The sequence below is a fragment of the Psittacula echo genome, assembly GCF_963264785.1.
Source record: "Psittacula echo genome assembly, chromosome: 2".
Taxonomy (NCBI): Eukaryota; Metazoa; Chordata; class Aves; order Psittaciformes; family Psittacidae; genus Psittacula; species Psittacula echo.
This window is the reverse complement of record NC_137737.1, coordinates 85,277,888-85,304,500: the sequence shown is the minus strand read 5'-3', so window position 1 is coordinate 85,304,500 and position 26,613 is coordinate 85,277,888. Positions and strand designations below refer to the sequence as shown.

At 39.8% G+C, this 26,613-nt stretch overlaps 1 protein-coding gene across 5 annotated transcripts in view; it reads left to right on the top strand.

The window, feature by feature from the left end:
* The first annotated feature begins 11,070 nt into the window (after nt 1-11,070).
* The window catches only part of MARCHF6 (membrane associated ring-CH-type finger 6), a 46,098-nt gene continuing 30,555 nt past the window's right edge, over nt 11,071-26,613 (top strand). For 3 of the 5 annotated variants that reach the window (XM_080610138.1, XM_080610137.1, XM_080610135.1), the window contains exons 1-4: nt 11,088-11,130; nt 15,904-16,003; nt 16,870-16,943; nt 24,792-24,935. In XM_080610138.1, coding sequence (XP_080466264.1) covers nt 11,112-11,130; nt 15,904-16,003; nt 16,870-16,943; nt 24,792-24,935 — 337 coding nt within the window. In that variant the 5' untranslated portion in view covers nt 11,088-11,111. Of the gene's footprint in view, nt 11,131-11,572; nt 11,927-15,903; nt 16,004-16,869; nt 16,944-24,791; nt 24,936-26,613 lie in introns of those variants that run through there. The other 2 variants (XM_080610136.1, XM_080610139.1) reach the window with 2 other exon arrangements.

The following is a 26,613-nucleotide window of genomic DNA, read 5'->3' as shown; positions in this document are numbered from 1 at the left end:
GCTAGAAGGTGGTCATTTTGTTTGCTTGTAATTGAGGCTGTGTTTGTTCTGAGATATAAACACACTTTTGCTCTTCAGTACAAACAAGCTGCGTTGGACAAAAAGCTGCACCTTGTGCCAGTAGAATTAACCACACTTTCCAGAAGAGGCATTTCATGAGTAGAAATCTGGCTTTTCCTCTGTAAACTTCCAGTGTGCACTTGAACTGTTTGACCAAACCTTCTTCCCATGTTTGCTCAACTTTAAAAGTCCTGTTTTGCAAATGTGTCTATGTGTTAGTAATCTTGGACTGGGTCCAATCGTCTTTGGACTACATCCTACAAAGCCATACAGACGCCCAAGTGCAACATCAAAGCAGCAAGTTTAAGGAAAGTATATATAGGAGCTTCTAATTATATTACAAGGTAATTACTATACATAAATCAATTCAGAGCAACCAAAGTACTTTATTAAATGCATTTGCAGACAGTACCTGTTCCTACCCTTTTTCTAAAGCAAAATAATGAACTTTGGCCTAGCAGAAAGAAATTACATGTGAGTGTAATCCTGCAAATGGTGGAATCTGTGGTGGGAGTGAGTGTATCCACCCTGCAGTCTGTGCCAGTTTGACAAAATCAGTTTCTAAGAGTCCCTCAGCATGTGCTGGAGTAAACACGTAACGGAGGATCTCAGAAGAGATAAAGGGAAGAGGCCAGCCCATCGTGTGTCTCCTACCTTGCGCTGCCCAGGGCAGGCACAGGCAGGCACATGGGCAACATGCATTTCGTGTGGAAGGGAGCATTTGGACCAGGAAGGCCAACCAAACTGCACTCACTGTCCACCTGTGTCAGAGAGGAGGTCTGACACTTGTGGCATCCAACACCATGATGTGGAAGAGGTTGTCTCCCCCTGCTCACCCAGACATCTGGACAGTTAAAACTTTGGCAAGGGCTATTTGTGCCAACGCAGCTGTACCAACAAGGGCCGAACTCTCAGGCTTGCTCTTCCACAGCTTGTTTGCGACCTACAGAGTTTCAAACTGAAGGTTTCAGCACAAGCTTAAGCAGGAAACTTCAAGGCCTTATCGGATTTGCTCTTCAGGGCTGATATTAGCGCCTCCAGCCCTGACAATTCACAGCATTCTGATTCCTTCTGGTCTGAAAGAAATGGACCTCAGTTGCCTGATAGACCCATAATGAGATCTCAGAGAGCTCAGAAGTTATGGGCCATGAGGCACAAAGCTTAGGACTACCTTATTCAGTCCTTCACAAGTTTCCTTTCTAGGGTGCTTTGATTTTCCTTTTTTTTTTTCCCCAGGAAGCTCTGGAGATGATGGCCTGTCTGTACTTGACATACCAGCTACCATAAGGCAGGCCCCTTCCAGAGCCTTGCCTTGAGCTGCAGCTCAGACCTCAGGCCAAGCTCATCTGTTCATTACAGCCTGTTCTCCTGGTTCAGGAGGAAAAAAACAAACCAAACCAGAAACCCTTCCCCATCAAGCTGGAATCAAATCCCCAGTCACCAGCCTCTCTTCAAAGAGATCAACAGTCTGAACCACAACTTATTAGCTTCCCCAGATGTCCCAGCTTGCATGTAGGATTGCTCAGGGAGCTGAGATCACCATTTGCTTCTACCAAGCCAGACCCCAGTGGGTTTCCTTTCCTCCTTGTGAAAACCTTCTTGTAAGCTCAAACAACAAAGTTCTCCAGCATGTGGATGATCTTCCAGCTTATTCTCTGGATAAAGAGGGGGAGGGAAAAAGGAATATTAGCCATCTTCTCCGCAGAAAGAACTCATAGTGTGTCTCTACCATCACAAACTAATGAGAGAGTGATAGATTGATACTACTGGAGTAGCATTTGTCTGAAAGTCCATGCAAAAAATAAAAATTCAATATAAAGAAGATAGGAATAATGCTGTGGGAGGAAGTCTTGGGTAGGCTGGTCCTGAAAGAAGGACCAAGGACTTGCTATCCAGGACATATGACCTCAGTGTGGCCTTGAAGTTTTAGCATAAATATGCTGGGTCAGAGATCCACATTCGAGCTACTGCTCCACCGTGCTCATTTGTGTGGAGACTGCCATACCCACGTGGCTACTTCTTACCCTCTGTCTTCTCTATGAGATCCTGCCAGTGTACACTTAGGCTTTCACGTAAGCAGGAACCAGAAGCCTCTGGCTTCCTCCTCTCATTCCAATCAGATATCAGTATACTACTCCCTCTCTGGTTTTAAGCAGAAATTAGTGCTTGATCTCTTCCCCTGAAATTTCTTCAAAATCAGCATGAAAACTACATTTTTAGACAGATAGATAGATATTCATATATATTTATCCTAAAAAGACAAAAAAAAAATCACAGCCAGCTCATTTCACTTCCTCAGAGTTAAAATCCATGATTTAGCTGAGCACAACCATTTCCGTTGCAATTATACAACAACTGTGGTAAGTTCTTTCCTGTGAGAAAAGACATAAATGCCAATATTTTTAAATGTAAAACTCTGAGAGCTGGACAAATTCTTATAGAAAACTACATGTTATGAGAGTTGAAAGCCAACAGTAAGCATGGCATGACTCAGAAGAACAACAATGAAACTGCACATTCCTCAGTCAACTTGTGAATTATGCAAACAGAAAGTCAGAAATTAAATAACAGGCTTCTGCCTTACTATTTGTAATTAAGGCTCTTCATTACCACGTGAGATGCTTTTATAGTATAGGTTTATTAAAAGGCCAGGTTTGTGTTTTCTGCTTTGATGGGATAAAAAGGTTTTGTGGAGTTTGGGAAACAGCTGGTTTCCCTAAATGCAAACTAGATTCTGCACATTTCACCTGGGTATAGTTCAGAGTAGTTTCTGATGTGTTTGTCTTTCAGGCAGCTGAACTACTGGCAGTCATGTTGCTTACTCCTGAAAATCTCCTAGAGGATCTGCAGGCTTCAAAGGCTGTTAGGAATTCCATATTCTTTGGATAATGTATCTTTTTGAGAAACACTTCTTTCTGTGATCTCCCAATAGCAGCTGAAAGCCTGCTCCTTGTCAAACTTGTAACTTTCTTTTCTCTTGTAGAAAATGTCTCTCAATTTATCTTACATGCAAATTTTACAAACAAGAATACACTGGGATGTTTTGGGGTTTTTTGTGTTCATTTTTTTTTTTTAAATGAAAACAAGAAATAGATGATTTTTTCCAGTTTGTTGTCTCTGGATTGAAAAAAAAAATGAGCATGACTGAGATGCTGAAGAAGCCAAGCTCAAGCCAACCTCAGAAGATCCAAACCAGTACAGGTCCCAGTCCTAAAATTCACACTGCTTTCCCAAGACCCTGTTCATTTTATTCCTTAGGCTCCACGAGGGACTTTGATTTGTCCATGGAGCACAATACTAAATATATATGGCAATTTCATCATAGCAGGTATTTAGGATTGACATCCAGGTGAGTAAAAATTTGTATCCTTCAGCTTCCAACTTTCATTAAAATGTCATATTAAATAACTGAAAATTAATAGGCAAATAATCTTATTGAGAATCTGTAATTATATATGATACTAAAGTGGGACATTAGTAAATACCTTTAAGAAATTGACAGAGATCAATATAGCAACTGGAATATAGCAGACAGACAAAGTGTGACAGAAAAATAGATGGAAAACTATTGAACTGTAACTACATTTTAGTAAATGTTTTTTTGCTCTGCATATTATGAATATGGGTTTTCAAAACCAGAAAGAGCTCTTTAATGTCTTTCTTCTCATGTGTCTTTCAGCGACAATCTAAATTCAACCCTTTTTTGGTCATGATAGCTGATCTGGAATTGATCCTATATCCAAAATGTACTAGCCAATCCAAAGTATAGTATAGGTCCAAGAACGTTTCAGATATGATCATAAAAGGTGTATTAACATAAATGCATCAACATATTTAACATAAGCATACATTCTTAAAACAGTTTTCAACTACAGCTGATAAAATCTAAAGCAGAAAACCAGGCACAAAACTCTCTTTGCTGTACAGATTCCAATTCACTTACATTCACAGATCCCCATTGCCCAGACAAACTAGATACCTTAGGGACCCCTCTCTCTTGACCTACTTAGACTACAAGATAAGGGCTGCTGGTGAGAACACATCAGTTCACACACGCATGCTGCTCAGCAGGACTGTGCTGACATGCTGCCAGATTAGATCAAATCCATTATGGCCAGGTTCACACAACAGGCTCCTCACATGAGACCATTCATTGCATCAGTGCTAGACCGCTACCACACCCCATCCCCGCCCTCTGCCCCCTTCCCGGTGGGGAGCCAAATCCTTTCTCCTTCCTCTTGACTTTGGACATTTTAGCAGGTAGCATTTTGCACAGAATTTCCTTTGATTTGAACCAACGCTTCACTGAATGTCATTAGGGTGGCAGTGACCCCTACTTGGGCCCTCATCAATAAGGCAAGCTTAGAAACTTATGGCACGTTCTTCCCATATCACCCCAAACAGAGGGACAAGGGGCAGGAGTTGGGACTTTCTGCAGCTGACTGGAGGCAGAGACCATCAGCCACTGGCACATAACTCAGCTGCTCCAACCACCTCCAGCCCCAGCTGAGCACAGGCAATGACTGACCCAGCTCAGTGGGTTCTGGCAGTCATGGGATGTGATGTGGGTGTTATTCTAGTGACAATACAGCAAGGGATGGTGTCCTGAGGCAGGACAGGAGGTCTGCAGCCCCTGAAGACTCACTCATTTGGCTGTCACCAGTGCCAGCAAGGTGCAGGGCAGCTGTGCAGGATGCTGCTTCACATGTTGAAGGCTTCAGACACCTAGAAATGCCCTGGGGCTCCGCAGATAATAGGCTTACTCAGGCGGCAGGATTCGAAGCAGTTGGTTTCCCAACATCGGCAGCTGGGCATTTCATGGCCCATCAAAGTGACAGATGGCCACAGTCGGGTGCATACCACCATGGTCCCTGCCCAGCTGGCCCAGTGCAGGCCCCGGGGGTGCTCCATCTCTTTTGACACCCTCTTCTCAGCCTCTGCCCACTTCCTTGGGCTGGAGCTGAGGTGCCCTCTTGTGGCACCCACCGGGCTGCGTCCCCTCTTGAATCTGCCCACACTCCTGTCCTTCCTGCTCTCCAGGTCTCTGTTGCCTGCAGGCTCTTTCTCTGCACCTTCCATACTCTTCGTGTGCAGCGAAATTAGGCTGACTGACCTGTGGTTCCCTGGGTTCTCCTTTTTTGCCTCGAAGATAGCTGTGACACTTGCCTTCTTCCCGTTTTCAAGGACCTCCCCATATTACCACTTCTTGACTTCTAGTCTCTCTCCTAGCCCCTCTCCTCCCAGTTACCCATACACACACCCTTCCCGACTCTCCACACTCACCTCGGCCATGCTATTCACCACAATCCTTTCCACCACACTTTGCATCTGTGCAGCTCCTGGCTGTTCTTCCTGCACTCCTGCATGGTAAGACCCCAGTACAGAGGAGAAACTATTTGCCCAGCTTCAGCTTGCCCCCATCAGGTGTGAGGTTCAGGGAGGAAAAGAGTGGTCCATGAGCCTCTCTTTTCCTTGAACCTACCATGAGGTTCAGGCCTCTGAAGAACTCCCTGCCCTTCCACAGAAGCAAGATCAGGAACTGGCTCCCCTCAAGGAGTGGCAATTTGAAGACCCCTGCTTCTCTTCCTGGTAGAAGATCAGTGAGACAAGAGAAGAGAGGAGGAAGGGAACCAAACTTGAAGATCCAGGTTAAAATGTGCAGGTTTGTGACAGCAATTTGTGTTCTCAGGGCTCAGCTGATAATGAATCAGAAAATCAGGCTCTCAGAAGATTCTTCCTTCCAAAGCAAGGATAAACTAGACACTTCTGAAGTAGGAACTTTACCAGATGTTCTCCTTTGAAAAGGACAGATTCCAAATGGGCTTGTTCTCAGGAGCTGAACGGGGACACTCAGCTGTTCAGATACTCTCCAGACTATGTGAGGACAAGGCCACGAGAAATACCGTGTACTGCCATTTCTGTGTGCTATCATTATCCTTGTGAGATGTCTCTTTCTTTATCACCTCTAACCAGGCAGAGGCCCTGGCAGAGGCCCATGTGCCATCACAACTGCTTTAAAAAAAATAGTGTAACAGAATGTTTAATTGATCCACACAGAAGAGTCAAGAAAATGTAGATTTTGAATAGTAAGTATGTTCCATTTTTCATGTCAGTCACCCAACTGAAAATCTACTGCACTGAGCCAAGCATTTTCTCTCCTCTGTAGACACCAAAAGCATTATTAAGTGGTTTCTTCACTATATTTCAGACCCTGCACTGAAGGCAGTGCACACAGAGCAAATACATTATTACTACAGGGAAACAAGAAAAGGTGAGGTTTATGCCCAAATTCTCAGTGTCCAAGCTACAGTGAAGTGAAAGTTACTACAGAAATCAGACAGCAGAGGTCATTGTCCCCAATCAACCTGTAGTAACTCTGACCTTTAGACCAGAGCTCACTTTTCTCCGGCTGTTTTTTCCTGTTGCTGTAAATGTTTGACAAAAAGTAATGATAAGCCATTAGAAATCACAGTCCTTCTGTATTTCTTTCCTAGTCAGTGCAGCAGGAGCAGATGCAGTAACATAGGTGTCATTACAAAAAGTATCTGTACTATGTGGATCATTCTGCACAATAGACACGTTCTCTTTCTGGCAACGTTCATGGTTTTAAATTAAGTAGAAATGAACATCGCCCTGAGGAGTTCAATTTAATTTAGTTGGCAGTCATAACCTCCAATAACACGTGGAAGGTCAACAAAAAGGTTTCTGGCAGAACAAGATTGCTCCTGATAATACTGAGGATAATCCCTGACTGCTGTCATCTGTAAGGATATTTTCACAGATTCTTAAATACATGAGAACAAACATGTCCTCAGAACAACTTATAAGCATTCTCTTAACAATGGTAACAGGTTTCACACCATACTCTCTATTACCAAGAAGAACAGGAACTATACAGATATATATATACACACACACACATAAAATCATTCTAATCTAATGACACAAATATCTAATTATCCAAAAAGTTCACCTGAAATTGATGGAAGCATTTCAGGTAAAGAACTGTATGCCTCAAATGATACTACAGTTATTAGGAATGGGATATTCTGGAAGACAAATACAGCCCTTTTTTATGAGTTTAAACCCAGAAGTTCTTCACCGAGCAACTGCTGCCACAGCATTTTGAACCCCCAGTAGATTAACAACAGCTGTTGGCTCCACTCTCAGTGTGACAGTGGGATCCCAACCAAGTTGATGGGGCCTATGTTTTAAATGGAAAATCCACTGTAACTAATACATGTGAAAAGGTCCCTGCTGCATTTAAGCAATATAATTTGATGATGCACAACCTGCAGACCTTGAGAAGAGTCATGAAGTTCTGAAAATACTTTCTTTCTGTGTGGAAACAGTTATGTATCAATCATTCAAGTGTTAGCTAGCTTGAAATCTAGACATATATAAACGGACTTCATTTCCTTATTAGTCAAAACTACTAAACAGTGATTTCTCCTGTAATATAATTCCAGATCAGGTGTTTTAAACTCTAGAAAAACCTCATCTCTCACTGAAAATGCTAGTGGGCATAGTTTTTTTCTTGGTTGAAACGTCAATAAGTCATAGGCCAAACCCCAGTGCATAGCTAAGCACCTCCTCAGAAATGGTTTCTAAAATAAGCAGATCTGGAGTCTATACCATGGCTGTGTCTGACGGTGCAGAGTCATTATGTCTGTCCCTAAATTTATGTTCGATGCACTACTACTACATATTTTACAGCACATAGTAGGTGTGCAAAACAGGAATCACAAGTCACATTTTTATTCAGAAAGTTTGATTCCTCAGGTAGTTCATAGTCATAGCCTAGCTCAGTAAGAAGCAAACACCAGTGGGAAGGAAACACATTGGTCAATACTGAGGCTTCAGAGCCAGCATTTAGCATCAGTGCAACCACCTGGGCCATGCTCCTGGTGCAGCAGTAAACATTGTTGTGCACGCAGTACACCCAAGATGTCTGCTCCCTGTCTTCATGCTGGGAATCTACCTGCACAGCAGCTACCTGCTGGTTAGGGGCAGCTTTATGAGACGGAGTGGCAAAATGGCCAGTCACCAGGAAGCATGTCCTCAAAAGGCCCTGCAGTGCATGGAGAAGATCCGGGGTGACAGTGGCTTTCACCGTACGTTTCTGTAGTCCGCAAACCTTTGTGCTTTCTGATTGTGCCAGTCTAATTTTCTGGAGGCCATGCTTTGTGCTATATACCAGAGTGCCTGCTCCAGCAGTTTTTCTCCTGCCATGAAAGTGCTAGACCTCCCTAGCAGTGGTGAATCAGTTGTTCAGGAACCACATACATGTTCACCCCAAATACTGCCTTTTTCTTTTCATATAAACTGACATCCATTTGCGTTTCCTTAAGATAGTCTACTGGTTTCCATATCTCTGTTACTTGCTGTTTGGAATCAGATGAACCATTTTTGTGGTGAGTCAGGCAACCAGCTGAGGAAAAGAACTAGGACAGCACCGAAAAAAGCCGAACAACTGGGTAAGAAAATAAATTTATTTTGAACTGTTCAGCTAAAAAAACCCCAAAGAACAATGAAAAGCTTTAGCTTTTGCTTTTTCAATGCTCCGAACTTTCAAAATAACTCTAAAAACGTAAGTGAAGCATTTTAATGAAGTCATTTTAAAATGGGAGAAAAGATGGAAATGTCATAATACAAAAGCTGGATAGTTTTAATTTTGCAATATATATTTTATGTTCTTTTAAGAGAGTTTTTTGAAAAAAAAAATAAAATCTAAGCATTTAATATTACAAACCCAAAATATTTTACCAAAATAAAACCATGTTTGAAATAATCTTGTCTTTTACTCCTCTCACTCACTCTAAATATGCCTCTCCTTTTGCATAACCTTCTGTGATTTGGGTTACATCTATTACTGTCTTCAGCTTTCACCTGTAGAATTTCCGTGTTTCCTCTTTTACCCAGATAACTTGTTTGGAGCAGAGATTTTTGTTCCAGTACCTTTGTTCAGTGGCTGTTGGCACTTGACCTTGATGACAGTCAGAAGCTGATAACAATCTCCTAACATCCTCTTCTGTACCAAAAAATTAAGAACAACTTAAGCCGTGTGTATTTCTCAGGTGAAGAACACCTAACATATTACCAAATATACAAGGACCAATAATATATTCACCAAAAACACCAATAAGGCTGAGAGAGATTTGATTTCATTTAACTTATAATAAAATATTGTTTTTCCTTTTCTGTTTAAATTATAATGGCCTGCCATCAGTTCATGGTTACTGGTGAGCTGTTGTGTAGCCCATACTGAAGCACTAAGAACAAAATTTTGGGATTAATTCTCTCTACATACTGAGAAGACAGTGTACATGTAACATCTGATATGTAAATGACTGAATAGATAGATACAGGCAGGAATGAAATTATTCACTGGCAACTTACAGCGACTCATTTCAAAAGGTTTCATCTAATTTAAAAAAGCCTACCATGAATGACTGAAATTGGAGTATTATATACATTAATCCTGCCATGGCGTCTTAAAAGTGAATTTTGTGATATTTGGTTTATTGCAGCAGAGTAACAACAATGGTTACATGTTTGGGAAATAAAGAGTAGGAATTTCAAATGCACCTGGAAATTGAAGTGCCCCATTTCTTCTTTTTTTTTAATAAATTTTTCCTCATTCAGACAAACTGAATATAGTGGAATTTCTCATATCCTCAGCACTGTGCTTGCAATCCTTAACATGCCAAGATCATTTATCAAGATGAAAATGAGCTTGATTTTAAATTAAAGTTGATTTTTAAAGTTTTAAGTAGGAGTTTTCTCGCCTTGCCTTTCTGAGAGGGAGAACACGGAAGAGCTGAATGTAACAGCATAGCCCACGTTTTATTGCAGCGCTGTGCTAGAGCCACACCAAGCCTTCACCATTTCCTGATCTTTTTTTGCTTGCATAGACCAGTATCATTTATCCCACCAGCTTGAAAATGATACTATTGAAGATACTGGTGTGGTTAAAGTTGAGGGAAAAAGAGTTATAAAATTGTAACTTGGGCATGTGCCACCTCTGCACTCCGAGTCCAGATTTGGACTAACATCCACTCTGCTGCTGACACGATGGCCAAAGGCTTAATGCAAAGGATTTAATAACTGCTTGGACATTGAGAGATGAAAGTTGCTACAAATCATTTATCAACTAGAAGGGTAAAAATAGCTGCCACAATGGAAAACAAAATAATACATACATGCACTTCATCAGCATAGAATTTCGCTTTATCCTTAATGAAACGAACTTCCATTTTCTTCCTTAATAAGCTTCTTGTCAACTAGCCAGAGACCAGATAACTTTCTGTGCCCCCGGCAGAGTACAAAGTTTTAATGTATGCTGCCTCAGCTACTTAGGCTGGCAAGACCTGAAAACACAAATTATTAAGCTAAAAGAGATTGTTGTGTTTTACTGAAGAGTCCTATTTTCCTGTTGGAAATCTCAGGCTGAGGAAGGAGAGGTGGGGTTTGAAGAAGAGCACTCACAAATAACACCTTCCACCTCAAGGGTGGAAAGCTGTTCGCAGGGCCACAGGTTTCTGCGCCCTGCAGTACCCACCATCCCAAACGCCTGTCCCACTTCAAGTTGCACGCACTGTTTCCCCTTGGTTTGAGGTGCAATGCAGAGCCTGTGTTAGCAGTAGCGTGCCTGACGTCCGTGCTTCGCCCCGTGCAACCGCTGCCCAGGGCACGGAAGCATACCGCTGCCGCGGCGGGCGTCTCCACGAGTACCAACCGCCCCGTCCCGCTCGCCCCTGGCAGGGGGCCCCGCCCTCGGCGGCAGGGCCAGGCGCTGCCGGAAGGGGGCAGCCACGCAGCAGCGATCATCGGGCTGCCCTGAAGCCCGGCGTGGCCCGGCCCAGCGCCTCACACCAGCTCCTTTCTCCCGGCTCCACCGACTCCACCAGGCGGCGCCCGCAGCAAGAGCGGCGCTCTATCCCCATCAGCTCGGTGCTGCGGTCTCTACGGTGCCCGCACCGCGTACCCGCGCGGCTCCGCCCCCCGCGGTCACACCACCCGCTCGGCCGGCGCTGCGTCAGCCCGGCAAGATGGAGACCGTCGAGGAAGGTAGCGCGCTCGACCCGCGACCGCCGCCAGCCCCCGGGTCCCGGCCGACGAGGGGCTCTGTACGGGCGGCCTCGAGGGGTGGAGGTGGACGTGGGGCGAGGGGGGAACATCACGCGGCCCAGTATTCGCTGTGCGGGCCGGCAGCTGTTTACGCCCGAAGGGGAGATGCTTAGTGTACCGGGGCTGCAGGTGCCCTGGCCGGCCTCCTCACTACCCCAGAGCCCCTCCTCTACTGGGCCCGGCGTGGGGCGGGGGGAAAGAGGGAGAGAGAGAGAGAGGGCGGGCGGCGCGCGCGGGTGCCCCTTACATAACCGCGGCCGTTGGGAGCTGGGCGCTGTGCGGCGGTGGGGGCGGGGAGGGCGGCGCTGTGGTAACAGCGCACCCGGCGTGGGGCAGGTCGGGTCGGTCGGTGCCCGGTGCGGGTGCCGCCGGCCCTGCGCTTGTAGGGAGGGGGCTGCGTGAGAGGAAACCGCGCGAGCCGGGGCGCCCGCAGCGGCGCAGCGTGAGAGGCCGTGAGGGAGGGACCGGCCCGAGCCTGTGTAAAACCTTCGCCAGGTCCCGGCTTCGCTTAGGTGGCAGGCGCTGTTGTACCCGATCCTGTAGCTTAGAAAGTGCAAAATATACACTTCCAGCAGAGCAGTAAGAGCAGCTTTATCTGCTGCTTCTTTTGCAGCCTTAACTTTATGCTGGGAAATGTACTTTGAAAAATGAAATAGTGAAATGATGCAGGGGCTGGCATGTTTCACTCTCTCTTCCACAAGGGACTAACACATAGCAACTTACCTCGTTTTAAAAAGTAAGTTGTCGAAGAGATCATAGTCATGTTCTTTTAATGTATAGTTAGCGTTTTTAAGGTTATTCCTTTACTTGGGATAAACGCGTGTATGTTTCATCAGTACTTTTGCTCTGCTCAGTGAATGTTGAGGAACTGCATAGTTCAAGCTTATGATGCGGAACTGTGATAAGCCAGTAGTTCATATTGTAGTGTAAACCAAAATAAATAAAGGATGTGTGTTGTGCCATGTTTCTTGAAGTATTTGAGCTTTGTTTGTCATCCTAAGCAATAACTACAAATATGTATTGCAGCAGGGAAGCAGTTCAAGGAAAGTGCTTTGTGTCTTGGCTTGTGTTGCTTTGGCATAATTCTGCATGTAGTTTTTTTATCTAGTGGCGCTGGATTTTCCAGCTTGAGAGAATTAAAAAGAAGAAAACTAAAGAGAATGCAAAACCATGAAACACTGGATGAAGAAAGACAGCACCTGAGTTGTGCTGTAGACATCTTTTGTGCTTGTCAAAGCTAATATTTATCAAAATATTAGTGTGTTTAATATCTAACAACTTTTCAGACTGCTTGCTGCAACCTTGGCCTGCCTCTGTAGACCAACAGTTGCTCACACTGGTGAAATTAACAGCCTGAAGCTTTGATTGCTTGGCCTTCAGTTGCCTGAAAAATCTGGACTGTTGCAAACTGTGGATTCTTGGAAATGTCCAGCTGAGTTCCCACCACTCCAGTAGTTTGTAAATCCATCTTGGTGGATTTAATTCAGACACCATCTTTGTACCTTGTTACTGTCTGTTATTAACAGTGATAATAAAGAGAAAGCAGAGGGAGCTGTTGTATCTAAAGACATTGTCTGATTTAACTAAACCCTTGTGTTTAGTTGGAATTGGAATTTGGACTTTTCTGTTCTTAGAGAGATATATATATAAACACACAAATACATATACATGTAGTCTCAGATATCATTTTGTAGCCTTATCAATGTTACCCTTGAAAGCTCTGAATAGTAGCATGAAAGTAAGCAGTCTATATATACACTCACTTTCCATAAATACCACGAGAATGTTACAACTTCTACAGTTTCAAACTTCAGTTCCCACTATTAGAATTTCACAACACTTGCCAGGATGTTGAAGATGCTTCCCAAAGTTATAAAGCTTTAAACAAGAGTAGCAGAAAAGGCTGTGTTTGTGCCTTAAGAAAGAGGAAATCTATGCTCTGATGTTAGTGTGTGCCTAAACTTCTGTCACAAAGTGTCAGATGCGCTTCCTTAGCTGTTGATAGCCCACTAACGACATTACGATCGTTGTGTTTCTGATGGATTTCGTGTTTGACTGAATTGCATTGTGGAGCTAGAAAATGTGACTGGATGATGAGAGCTCAGATAAGAGAGGCCATGTAGGGTAATAAAGGCTAGATCAAAGCAGCAGCTTCACCTCAGAATGATTGTGAGTTTCTTCTCTAGCACCTGAAAGGGCCAGATGCCAGGTTTTTCTGAGAGGTGCTTCTGTTTCTTTCTAGTTAAATCAGTTTGTTGCAAAATAACATAGTCTTCACTTTTGAATGCTACAACAGCGAACATTCTGTTAGAGAGGTGATAGAGAATTGCTCTCTGGGGGAATAAAAAAGAACTGTTACCCAAGGTCATTCTTTCCAAAGCACATACATGAAGTACACGGCACAAAGTGTCTGTGCAAGTGGAAAAACAGTGCGTATGACGCAGTGGAATTCCCTCTGAATGTGACAGTAGGTCATAAGTAGCTTTACATTTTGGCCCTCAGCAGGGTTTATCGATTTGAAAATACCAGTTGCTTAACAGTCCAGATTGTTAAACTTATAATATGTTTATTTGGATTTATGAAACAAGTGGGAATATCTAGAAATTCTCATATCCTTTGAAAAAATAAAATGTAGGTTTAACTTATTTTAGTAAGCTGGCAGAAGATTTGCTTTCAGTAAATTATGGGGTTTTTTCTCAGCAGTCTTGAGGATAAGCGAACTGCTGTGGAAGCCAACAGACCATTAATGAGCGGGTTCAGAGAGCTCTGGGGCTCTTCCAGAGAGCAGTGTGCTCTTAACTTGCTGTCTTCTGTGCCAGAGAGTGTTCTTAGAGCAGCGGTTTCACATCCTGTCTCTTGTGCTTGTTTGACCCTTTATGAGGCTTGTCCAGTGTACAAAGTTGTCAACTTGCTATACTTGAAATAGCTCTATTGGAAGGAATGCTGGAGAAAGGTGAGCATGCTGCAGTTGATGGGTGGGTTCTGCCTGTCAGATGAAGAGACCTGTCCTGAGCAGCCGTTTGGAAATACTCTCTATGGCAAAAAAATCATTCATTAGTTGAAGTAGTGGGTCTGGTCAGTCTTGTCATCAGAGATACCAGGGGCTCTTGATTTCTGCAGCAATATGTCATTGCTCGATATGGCTGTGACAGAAGTACTCTTTTATGTCGCTTTGTAGCATCTTTAATGTGGTATTGAATACATGTTTTTGTTAATTCAGGAGGTTTGGCCTATACAAGTAAATTTAAATCTCTCTTTTATAAATAGAAAATTAATTTTTTTACTTTAGAATCATTTAAATTCTGACACTTTTTGTGTAGAAACTATTCTAATACTGTGCAAACTATGGATATAGAAGAATATTCACATTTGAATGTTTGATATCTTTTGGAACTTTTTGTGAAAAAAACATTAACTTCTGGAGGTTTCAACCAAGAACAAAGATAAGTGATTCACACTTGGAACTACGTATTTTCAATATTCTTACATCAGTACTTTAAACTGATAATTTTCCAATGAGAATCTCGGATGTGTTACAGTTTCTGCATGTTACAGTCATGCAGGTTTGCTGAATGGTAGTTGATAGAGAAGTAGTTTACAGAAGAGAAAATCCTGAACTTAAAATCTTCTATAAAAATAGATGGGTTATGTTCGTTTTCTTAATAAAAGAAGTAGTAAAGGGAAGATATCATTTCTCCATAAGTAAATTTACTCAGACAAGCTGTGGATGCCCATCCCTGGAAGCGTTCAAGGCCAGGCTGGATGAGGCTTTGAGCAGCCTGGTCTGGTGGAAGGTGTCCCTGCCTGTGGCATAGAGGGTGAATTAGATGATCTTTAATGTCACTTCCAACCCAAACTTGTCTATGATTCTATGAAATCAAATACTTGTTTTCTATTTATATTTAGTTGTGTATTTAAATGCTCTGGATAACTGAGTGGTATTAGAATACCATCTGTTCTTTAGAGGGAGAGGTTTACACTCATTTTTTTCCCATAAAACGTCTTGTACTCTTAGGTGTAAGAAAATGTCAAAAAAAAATAGAATAAAGAAGATGTGGAATATTATTGAAATTGAAATCATGAAATAAGAAGTAGAAAACGTCTTTCCTTTTGTGACTAGACTGTAGACTGCTAAATGGATGGCCTTATTCAACCTGAGTAAACTTAATATTCGCAGAGTACCTATTTCTGTTTATTTTGGATTATTTTTTTCCTTTAATCAGGATCACCAAGGACCATCCATGTTAGGTTCAAGAGTAGCAAGTGGCATGTCTAAGTCATTGTTAGGGTTAGTAAATCTCTTCTGCTCAGTCTTCATTTAAGTTGTCCAAAACCTAAATGAATTTTTTTCCATATAACTGTTATATGTTTGTTTAGCGATAACGTTTTTAGGCAAAGAGCACTTGTGTGTGGAGTTTTACTGTATCTATTTCCTAGAAATCGTAAAAGTATACTGTTTTGAGGTTTTGTTTGGTTGGTTTTGGTGTGGTTTTTTTTAATAACACAATCAGGCAGATAACATTCTTCTTGCTTTTTTTGGTGATCTCTTAGTCTTCATGTCTTGCTTCAGATGAAATCTGTCTTTCAGCCTCTTTCAATGTATTCTAGCTTGATTTTGCTACCTGGCAAAGCTTCTAGAATTTTACTGTATAATTTGTCTTGTAAAATTGACTTCTTTAAGCAGCAGTGTAATAAGCTTTGTGTCCTTGTCAGCAGATATATGCAGAGTCTGTCGGTCTGAAGGAACTCCTGAGAAACCCCTCTATCATCCATGTGTGTGTACTGGCAGTATTAAATTTATTCATCAGGAATGGTGAGTTCTGTCTTTGTGGAGCTTTTAATTATTTGTTGTTAATAAAACACATCACATATTTCTAAAACCAATACATCCCAAGTCTTCAGGTTAACTAGTAAGAAAATCCAGTTTATGCCAGAAATGTTAGGGGTTTGATGTTTTTTTACATGATGGTTCATTACAGTTCACGAAGAATTTAGTAATTATATGTGAAAAGGAATTACTGACAATTGTTTGTGTTTAGGACTGCAGTTCTGCTCATATGTCAGCTTTGTGAAAACTAAGCAGAAAAGTCAGTATGCTGGGGCGTTTTCTGCCCAATTCTAGTTATGAATAAAAAGAACAACTAACCTCATAGCGAGAAATAAAAATATCCTAGTATTTTTGGATCATTTTGAGGTGTGTGTTTGATCAAGGAAATGCTAAAGTGAAAACAGTAATTCTGGCCTAAAGCACACATTCCTTTTGAAGGTATTTTAATAGCCATTCTTTTGCAAATACAGGAGTTCTAAATCTTAGCTGTGTGCATATATGTGTCATCTCAAAGTATTTATAAGGAATAGTGTCACTTGTGGGTGTCCATGCTGGGATGTATGTTTCAGTTTATTAGCCTTTTTAATAACATATTCCAAGAATGTACTTTATCCATAAATAAAGTGATGGACTTGAGGAATTGCTGTTTCTCATAGTCAGCTTATCTTCATAACTTTGTGAAACTTAGTTGATGGCCTAAATGGACTTAATAAGCATGCTGTTTGAAGTCCTGCTTGATAGTACAAATAGTCTGATTTATGTTTGAGAACAGAATTACTGTGTTTTTCTTAATGGAGGGGTAAAGCGGGAGATGCAATAGCATGTGTTAATATGATCACTTTTTATTGCAGCTTAGTTCAGTGGCTTAAACACAGCAGGAAAGAATACTGTGAATTATGTAAGCACAGATTTGCTTTCACACCAAGTAAGTGTTTTACTGCTTCTGTTTTTTTCAGAATTTCTTTTGTTATTTTTTTCTTACTGTATATGAAGTGATTACTTTTTCACTCAGCATGGTAGATCTAAACTTGTATTTTAAGGTACATTCTTGTTTGAATTGCAGTTCTTATGCATATTATTGCAGACTGTGAATTGTTTAAATAATGGATAATCTGGTTCTTTCATAATCTTACATGAGCCATAAAAGAAGTGTTATTCTGTACCTTTTCTGACTGCCTCAGTCTCATTCTTTTGTTGCCAGTATTACAGCATATGGCATGTTTTCAGCTTCATTGATAAATTTGAGCGTTTGAAAGTCTGAATGTTAGGGTGAAACCACAGCAAAATTTGAATTTGAAAACAAGTTGTTAGTTACCTTTAAACTATCCATCTGCAACACTACCACCTGACTTCTGTCAGTTTCAATTCACATGATCTTGACACATAATGCAAAGGAATGCTCCACTTGTATTTCAGTCAAAATATAGTAAATGTCCAGTATTACATCACTTGTTATGTTAGATTCAACTAAGTACGTTAGGCAGCTTAGGGTGAATGAGACTGTCTTTATGTAGTTCCCAGAGGATTCTTAATTACATTGTAACCAATAGTAGTAGAAATAAATGAGGTCATTTGGCTTGGTGGCAGGCTAGGCTTGTTATTTAGTATTGCCAACTTACTGCCTGTTGAACAAGTAAAGTAGTTCTTGTGTACCTGTTTTTCTCATTAAATCCATTTGTGCCAATTTATTCTTTACAGCTGCTGAGCTCAATTCTTCATGGTACAGACACGTATTTAAAAAAAAACCCAAACTGTTGAGTATCTGCACTATTCATGTCTTGAGGAAAAAAAGAGGGCGTGAAGTTCTAATTGAAATGCACTTCATATGTGTGTTACTATTTGCACTAGAAAGCTTATTCACTGTCCTTATCAACAGAAGTGTTCCTGCAGAAGTTTAATCCTTGCCTGACACAGCTGTTGGCAGCACAGCTTGTAATGTAGTTGCAGATTATGGACATATGAGAAAACATAATTGAATTACTGTGGTTTTAACAAGTTAACATTTGTCAGAGGAGCCTTGAGATTGGTAGTAAGTGAACCTTTTTCTTCACTATGTAATAAAGTGCTTCCTCCCCATTCAGCCTCTAGCAAAGGTCTTCTTATCCTCCTGTCACACACTGGCCACTCCCCAGGCTGAGCACCCTCAGCTGATAATGTTTTCTTCTTGGCTTTCACATTGCACAGTGTGGTTTGATTTTGTTTTTTGTTTTTTTTTTTTTTCCTTTTCTGCCAGACTGCACACAGTAGCGTATGTCAGGTATCTAGGACAGATTCCTCCAGCCCTCCCTACCCAGCACTTCTTGTTTCATTGTTTCCCTCACACCCAGCACTCGTGCAGTTATGGTTGCCTTAGTTTCTTATCCTTCTTTATTTGGACTATAATGTGGATGTCCAGTCTGGAAGTTGGGTCTCTTTGTGGGAGCTGGGAAAGAGTCACTGGCGCTGGAGAGAAAATGATAAGGCAGAGACAGGATTGATGTATGTGCTGGTCATCCAGAATGAAGGTGGATCTGGTCTATAACCGTGTCATGTTTAAAGCACTTTCAGATACAATTCTCCACAGGATGTAGTTGCATAAACACATGTATATAATTAGAATCTGCGCTTCAACAGACACGCAGTAATAGTGCAGAGAATAATAGTGCAGTAATAGCAGCACCTCCTCTTTTAGTTTAGCTTGGTTTTCTTGTTAAGGCTGTTGCTGTCACGCTTTTTTCCTAGCTCATTTTGTCATGCTCCTTTGCTAGCGTAACTTTTTGCATATGGAGTATTCATAAAATATTCCTATGGCATATATTCTTTAAGTTTTGTAACATCTTGTGACTTCTTTAGCACCTGAGCTACAAAGTTAGTTATTGTTTGTAGAGGAAGGAAAGAGTAGAAGGTTCAACTTGCATCTGGGCAGGAGTACAAAGGAACTGATTTTTCTTCTGAATAATAGCACCATTCTGTAAAAATGTTTAGTCATGTAGGCTAATGACTCTATTTTCAAATGCACACTTCGAAGCTAAATTTATGTTTTAAACATTCATTCTCTGCATTTCTCCAGTTACGAATTAATACAGCTATTCTAGAAAGCGATTGTTCCTTTTTAACCTGGATGTTTTCTTTCTGAGTTTTTAAAGAGACAGCTACTATGTATTCTTTTCCTCCCTACACATGCACTTTCTTTTGTCATGTGCTCGGGTGCACTTTTCTTGATGCTACACTAAATGTTCATAAGCACTGACCCGTGAAAGACTATTTCCCAAGAGAAGATAGTTTTCAAAACTTCTCTTTTCTGTAGAAGGTAACAGTAACATAAATACTTTCAAAAACACAAATATGGAGGTGGTCTAGCCTGATCTTGGGCTGGGGATTTGGGTTCATTTCTCTGCTTCCTAAGTGGTCGTTATGATGTCACAAGCATAGCTAATACAAAGATTGTTAAATAGAAGGAGGGTACATGGGTAGGCTACTCTTCAGTTTTAAATTATTTTATAATAAACTTTTGATTTATGCATGCATAGTTACTAGTTCAAGGCTTCACGTATTTGGACCTCACTGTGTTGCTGTAATCCTGTTTTGTTACTGTTCTTCCTCTTTCTTGTTATTTGCCACGTTTGTTCACATGTAACAGTTAATATGAAAGTTTGTTGGATTGGGAACTGTTTGTTCCTTTGATCATTTGGATTGATTTGGCTCCTAAGCTATCCTATGGCATACTGAGATTCTCCACATTAAATACGGTTGTTGTTTGGGTTTTTTTGTTTTTTTTTTTTCTTTTTTTTAATATTACGCCATAAGCCTTGATACTTGTTTTGATCATCTTTAAGGCATTTTGGATGTGACTAACATATCTAGCTTAATGTGAAAGTGTTCATAGTCCATAGATTTAAGGGCAAACAAAAATCAGTAGCTCTCTGACATAATTGTAAATTATTGAATTATGTATTTGTATTTTTAAGAAACTTGTGCAAAAAACACCAGTTAGTAATTGCATGTTGTTTGTAGACTTCATTAAGTTCCAAGTGTTCGGATCTTTAATTTTGTACAAAATTATCTGTAGGAAAGTATGCAATTATTCTGAGTGACCCATTTTCTTGGGCTTGCCATTTGAAGTAATTAAGGTTTTATTGACAGATATAATTGGCTGATTTTTTTTTTACCTGTTCATTTTGACAAACTTTTAACACAGTAGCCCATAGATTCAGCATTTCTAGAAACTGTAGTTTGGAAAAACAAACTTCTGAAAGAAAATACTACATGCTGGCACAGAATTCAACATGTCTGCTGCTAGCTCCAGGGTGTAGGGTAAACATGCAGGTGAGATACATTCTAGTGTCATGTCATATGTTTTGTTAGCCCCATGGCTTGCATGAGAAGGGGTGGCATTTTTCTCCTTTTACCTTAGCAGTCTGCAGCAAAGTCTGTATATGTATCAGAAGTGTAAAACAGAAACATAGAATGGTTTGTGTTGAAAGGGTCTTTTGAAGATCATTTTATCCAACATAAAGAGTAACTCACAACCCCTGTTTTACCAAACCAGTGCTTGCCATGGCAGGGGGGTTGGAACTAGGTGATCTTAACGTTGTTTCCAACCCTACCTATTCCATGATTCTTATTTCATGATCAGTGCACATGGATGAGGGAGGTGGCATGTAAATGGCTTGCAAGTGTAATAGTAAATAGCAAATTCATGAGTAAGAGGACTGTTAAGTACGGAGATTCTGTGAAGCAGGCTAGATGACTGTTTTACCTAATCAAAGAAAGATATTTTACTTTCTTCGACACTAGGTATGCACCCATTCAGGTTATGGACAAGTAAATAGATAGACTTGGATGGGAAAAGAGTGAGACATAAAACAGGATGCAGTTGCATTGTGGCAGCTGTAGAGAAAAATAAGGCTATTTTAAAAATTTAAAACTTCATAATAAGTAGTGGTAGGGGGTATTTATACATGTCAGAAGGCTGTTGCTTTTCTAGTTTCTTTCTGCAGCTCCGTTGTCCTCAGCCCTTATTAGACAAGCAAAGTCTTGGACAGTTGCTTTGGGACCAGTTGCACATTGCTGATGATTCATTGCAGAGGTGGGCTTTTACAGGGATTCTGTTGCAGATGTGGGACAGGAAAGAGGAGCAAGAGAATTTCAGAACTGGAAAGAGCCTGGTGGTCTCTCTGTATCGGTCATTTTTTTCTGTTGTGCAGCTGGCATTTGTAACTACAGAAGGTGCTGTGCTCCTGGTGTTGCTGCTTCTTTTCTCCTTTTTTCCTTTTTTTTTTTTTTTTTTTTAATACAAGCAACATAAGTGAAGTATGAAACTATTCATATTTACTAATATTTATAATTATCATTGTGTTATCATAACAGAACATTCGGGTATTCAGAAAGCCCCTATTATTGTTCAGATACTGCTCTGATAAGAGTTTGTTTCTGTACTGCCCATGCCATGACTAAATGCCTCTCATATCTCCTTGCAAGGGAAATTGTGAGAGGGTAAATTGAAAGTTAGTTTGTTTTATTTCTTTGTAAGCTTGCTATGAGTTAGAGTATTCAAGTTGAGCAGATTGTCCCTGTTGTGTTTGCTGAAGTACAGTTGTGTGATACTTTTACTGAATAGCCTCTGAGGAAATGGGAATGATGAGAAAGCTTCCTGTAATAAACTTAAAGGTATCACTTTGGGGGCATTTTTTCCACTTTCCTGTTCTGGATTTTTTTTTTTGTCAGCTGAAGTCTGTTTTCAGACTGTTTCCTTGAAAACTACGTATCATCATTGTCTACATTCTTCCTTATTTTTTGTAGGCAAAGAAATGTTTCTAAATACAGCCTTGAGGTTTTCCTACCTTATTTGTATCAGTGTAACAACAGTTTTTTGTCTTAAACTCTCTGGTTTAGATAAACAAAATTAATATTTGTGTTCATGAAAATCTTAGGCTTAATGGGGGGGAAGTTGGGTTGAACAAAAGCCCACCCCCAGAAAACAACCACTCAAACCTAGTATTCATAAGTAAAATAGCTGTTACACTCTGCAGGTGTGACCCGAGTATCCAAAAAGCTTTCTAGACCGTGACCTGGACAACTAAAGCTATCAAAGCTCACTTATGCTCAACCAAAGTCTGTTTGAATTTCTTGCTATAATAGAAAAAAGCTATTCCTTTAATTGGACTTTAGTAGAGAGACTTTTATTTAGACAAACTGTGGTAAATAATACAGGAAATTTTTTTCTCAAACTGAATTAGGAAAGATTACTGAGATGGGAATTAAGGGATGAAGGAAGGATGAGGAGAACAAGTGTGTGAAAGGTAATGAAGAGGATGTATATTGTGGTGACAGGTCAAAGTCTCAGGCCTCACAGTGGTGGTGGAGAGTGTATAAAGAGGTGGAATGTGGAGAAAATGTCAGTAGATGACAGACACAAGTAGGAGGATTAGCTGTGAAAATCACTGGCAGCAAGCTTCAATGCTGCATTATGCTTGCACACTAGGGGCGTTCCTGTTCTCCTAGGAATTTTTGCATTTCACCCACCAAATGTTGCATGACATAGAAGGGCTTTATCTTATCATCATGGTATAAAGCTTCTAGTGGTAGAAGCTTTGTATATTTTGCGCTGTGACAGAAGAAAATCATCAGTCTTCCCCTGCCCCACTCTCAACTCCTGAAATTATCAAAAGTCACCAAGTTGTTAAAATTTGGGGGATGTAGCTTGTCTTCCCTGAGTAGTCGATGTGCTGTGCATTTATTTGAATGCTCAGTTGTAATCCTAAAGCCTTAGAAAAGTGAGTATGTAGAGGTGCTAACATTTACAACCACTTCAGCTTTCCTGAGTTGAGATGGGCATCCATTTTCTACAATCCCCTGTGTAAGTGTTGAGTAATTCCTGAAATACGCATTTTTCTAAAAAAAAACCAAAAAAAAAAAAAACAAAACAAAAAACCCCCCAAACTTTAAACCCTCCCAGCTTCTCCTTAACAGATAAATGATTAATGCAAAGTTAATGTTTTCCTTGTAGGCTCTGTTAAAGTTCCAAAGTGTTGACTAAAATGCATTTTTGTAAAATGAAAAAAATAAGCTTCTTGAGTGTCTGCTGAGTACAGTTTTGTTTCAGCTGGCATTTTCTATAATGCTGTCAAATTGTATACTAAATCTGTTTTTTGTAATAAGAAAATTGTAAGTTGGTAGATAGTGTCAAAACACGTTTCTGTCCTGCTTTTGATTTACTGCTTTATGTTTTCACAGCTGTGCTTCCCTAGTGCTATGTTTGTAGTCCTCTTTTTATGAATTCCAGTTCCTTGCCAGATACCTGACAACTAAGAACCTTTGAAATTTAAAACAAGTTACTATTTGCCTTATGGTTACTGTTTTGTTGTTAATTTGTGTCAAATATAATCCACATGTTGAAATGCACCAATCTCTCCACATTCTTTGACTATTTATGCCCATTGATACTACTTTTCTATGTTCTTGAGGGGTTTTTTTACAATACAGAAACTATGGGAAATGTCCCTGGAGAGAAAAGAGAGGTTTTTTTTTCCTGTGGAAGCTTCCTCTCTGAGATTAGTAAAAGAATGATTAGGAGTGTAGGTACACGTAGCAAAGATGTTCATTAGAGAAAATGAGGGGATGCAAGTGAATTGTATGAAGCAGTATTTCTCAGACTTTTCAAAGGGTTGTCCATGAGAGGGAAGGAAAACTTTTCTCTAGTCATTCTTATAAAACTTACATTTCTTTATGTAGTTACAAGCATGTGATTTTTTTTGAAAAATAGTCCATTAATTAAATGTGTGAAAGTCTTCAAGCTCAGCTGTTTTCAACATAACTTAAATATCCAGGCAGCAATGTCTTTGTGCAACTCCTAACTGTAGTTTATCTTCTTTATTCAAATCTGTGATTGACACTGTGTATTACCACTTCTTGGTGTCCATGTAAATGTGTAGAAGCTAAAGAAATGTAATGAAATCATTAGAGATAAACGTTTTCTAATTGTTTGCAAAAGAAGAAGCTCTGTCACTGTTTTTCTTGGCTTTTGAGTAAGGACAGGTTTATGTAATATATAGGTGTTGAATTTAAAAGTTGTGAAAATGTACTATTATGAAAATGTCTGTAGTGGCTGAGAGATTTGCATTGTGTTCTGTAATAGGAGTGACCTTTAAAGAAGTTTTGCATGGTATGAAGTAGATATCTATTGAAAGTAAAAGGGATTCTATGTAAATTTCAAGGTCTGTAAATACTCAATCAGTTCCCTTGTGTTTTCCTGTCTGTGAGATGCTCTCATTTTGCCCTTTTTTTTTTTTTTTCCTTAGTTTTCTGCTGTTGGATAGCAAGTGGGAATCTAAGTTATCTAACGCAAACAGATTGTCAGTATACAAAACTGCTAATTGTTCTTGTTCCTTGTACTCTTTACTTAAACTAAGTTTATGAATAACAAGACAGGGATATCTTTGAGGTACTGCTGAGTAGGAGGGCTGCTGAATTTAGAATCTGCTTTTTCTTGCAGTCTTGAGCTTATTTTGAAATAATCAGTTTACAGTTGATAAAGCTATTAAGAAAACCTCTCTAAGTCAAAAACTAGCATGGAGTTTATTAATTTTCTCATTCCACTCAGTACACAATGTAACAAATGTGTCATGTGAAGTTTTTTCTGTTGTTTGTTTGGGGTCATCTCTTGGGAATCTATAAAATGTGCTTATTCTTCTAGTAAATGTTTGCCAAATACGAGCATTTTGTAAGTGGCAGGAATTTTACATAAATGCTTTTTTAAAGGAAGAACTGTTTCATAAGTGCCTTTTCTACACAGTTTATTCCCCAGATATGCCTTCACGGCTTCCAATCCAAGACATCTTTGCTGGACTGGTTACAAGTATTGGCACAGCAATACGATACTGGTTTCATTATACACTCGTGGCCTTTGCATGGTTGGGAGTAGTACCTCTTACTGCATGTAAGTATTAATTTTTTGTGCTGTAATAGTCTTACAGGCAGGAAAATCCACCACTTCCTGCAGCAAAGTTTTGTGAGACCATTGTTGGTTTATTAAAAAAAACATAATAAATCCTAAGTTTGAAGACATTATTTCACTTATTTATTGCTTGGAGGTTCTAGCTACTTGACTTATGCCATTAGTGCAATGCAATAAGGTGTTAAGAAATAGAAGAAATGGATAAAAGGGCTTTTAAACTTCTTATTCCAATAAAATGCCTCTTTTCAATTATCTTATTTCATGGAAGCTTTTATTTTATACCATTTAATAGGATAGAAGAATTGTCCTGGTTTTTCCAACTATCTGTAAATCAAAGTTCAATGTTTATTTTTACTTTTTAGTATGAAACCCAAAATCCGTTTACAGTCATACATAAATTGATTAGTAAAGCTCCTCTTAAAAAAAAACTGAAATAAAGAACTATGAGTACTAAAGGCATTCAGTAGAAAAAGAGCACACATGTTTAAATTACTGTAGTATCCAGTTTGAAATTTACTTTTCAAAAACAAATGGAGAGAGAGCTATTGATGTTTCAACAAGCTAAGAATATAGAGAAGATGAAAAGAAGTAAAAGGGATATAGTGTTCAGTGAAGGAAATGATTGGAAGTGCATCTTTCCAAACAGTAATTACCCCTTGATCAAAATAGCACTGAGCCAGTAAATGCTTCTCCCTAGACAGTTTCTCAATATGTTCTGTGCTTTTATTTGTAGCTGGCACTGGATTAGTTTGGGAATAGCACAATGCTGGCAGCAGCTATGAAAAAGTGACCCTGTTTCTGCTGCCTGTCCTTCCTGTGCAAGAAAAAACTTTTCTAGGCATTGAGAAAACAAGATCTACAAATTGAATTAGCACTAAAAAAGATTTGAAAATTCTTCCTTAGGTTTTTAGATGAGTCTTGATTTTCTAGCACTGTCTTTCAAAATGCAAATGTTGTGCATTTTTCTTTCTAAAACTTCTGAAGGACAGCGAAATCATATTCAGTAGCTTAATTAAGGTAGTTACGTTTCATAACAGTCTGAAAGCCTGATGCTGGCTCTTCAGTAACACTGAAGTGTTACCAGAAGTCACCACCTACATCATTGTTATATAAAAGTTGGAGGTTTTTTGTTTTGGTTTGGTTTTTTTTACAAATGTCATTTTGGGGGTTTAATACTTGTTTAATAAACCAATATAACTTACCTATGATTTTGATTTACAAGTGACCATTTTGTTTTGTGAAGGCTTTTTTTACTTTGTCTCAATTTCTGTCTCTAACGTTGCGCATGTACCCATGTTTATGGATTCCTTTAAGAATTAATATACTGTGAAGGGTAACATATTTGCACAGTATGATATCCAGCGTGATAGAGTCATTCAGTCTAACAAACCTTGAAAAATCCATTTACTTCTGAAATTTGTCAGTATCTGCCTTGGATTGATTTTGTATAATTCTTGTCTTCTTACTTCAAATGCCTGTAATATAATCTTTCATTTTCTGTAATACTTAAATACTTTTTAATGTAATCTTTTGCCTTCCCTGTTTCTCACATATGGTTCACATGATTTTGTTAGACTGGCTTCATAAGGAATATTCTTTTCATTATATCTGGAAGAAGAAGGTGCAGCATAAAAAACTTGTCAAATGTACCAGATGAGAT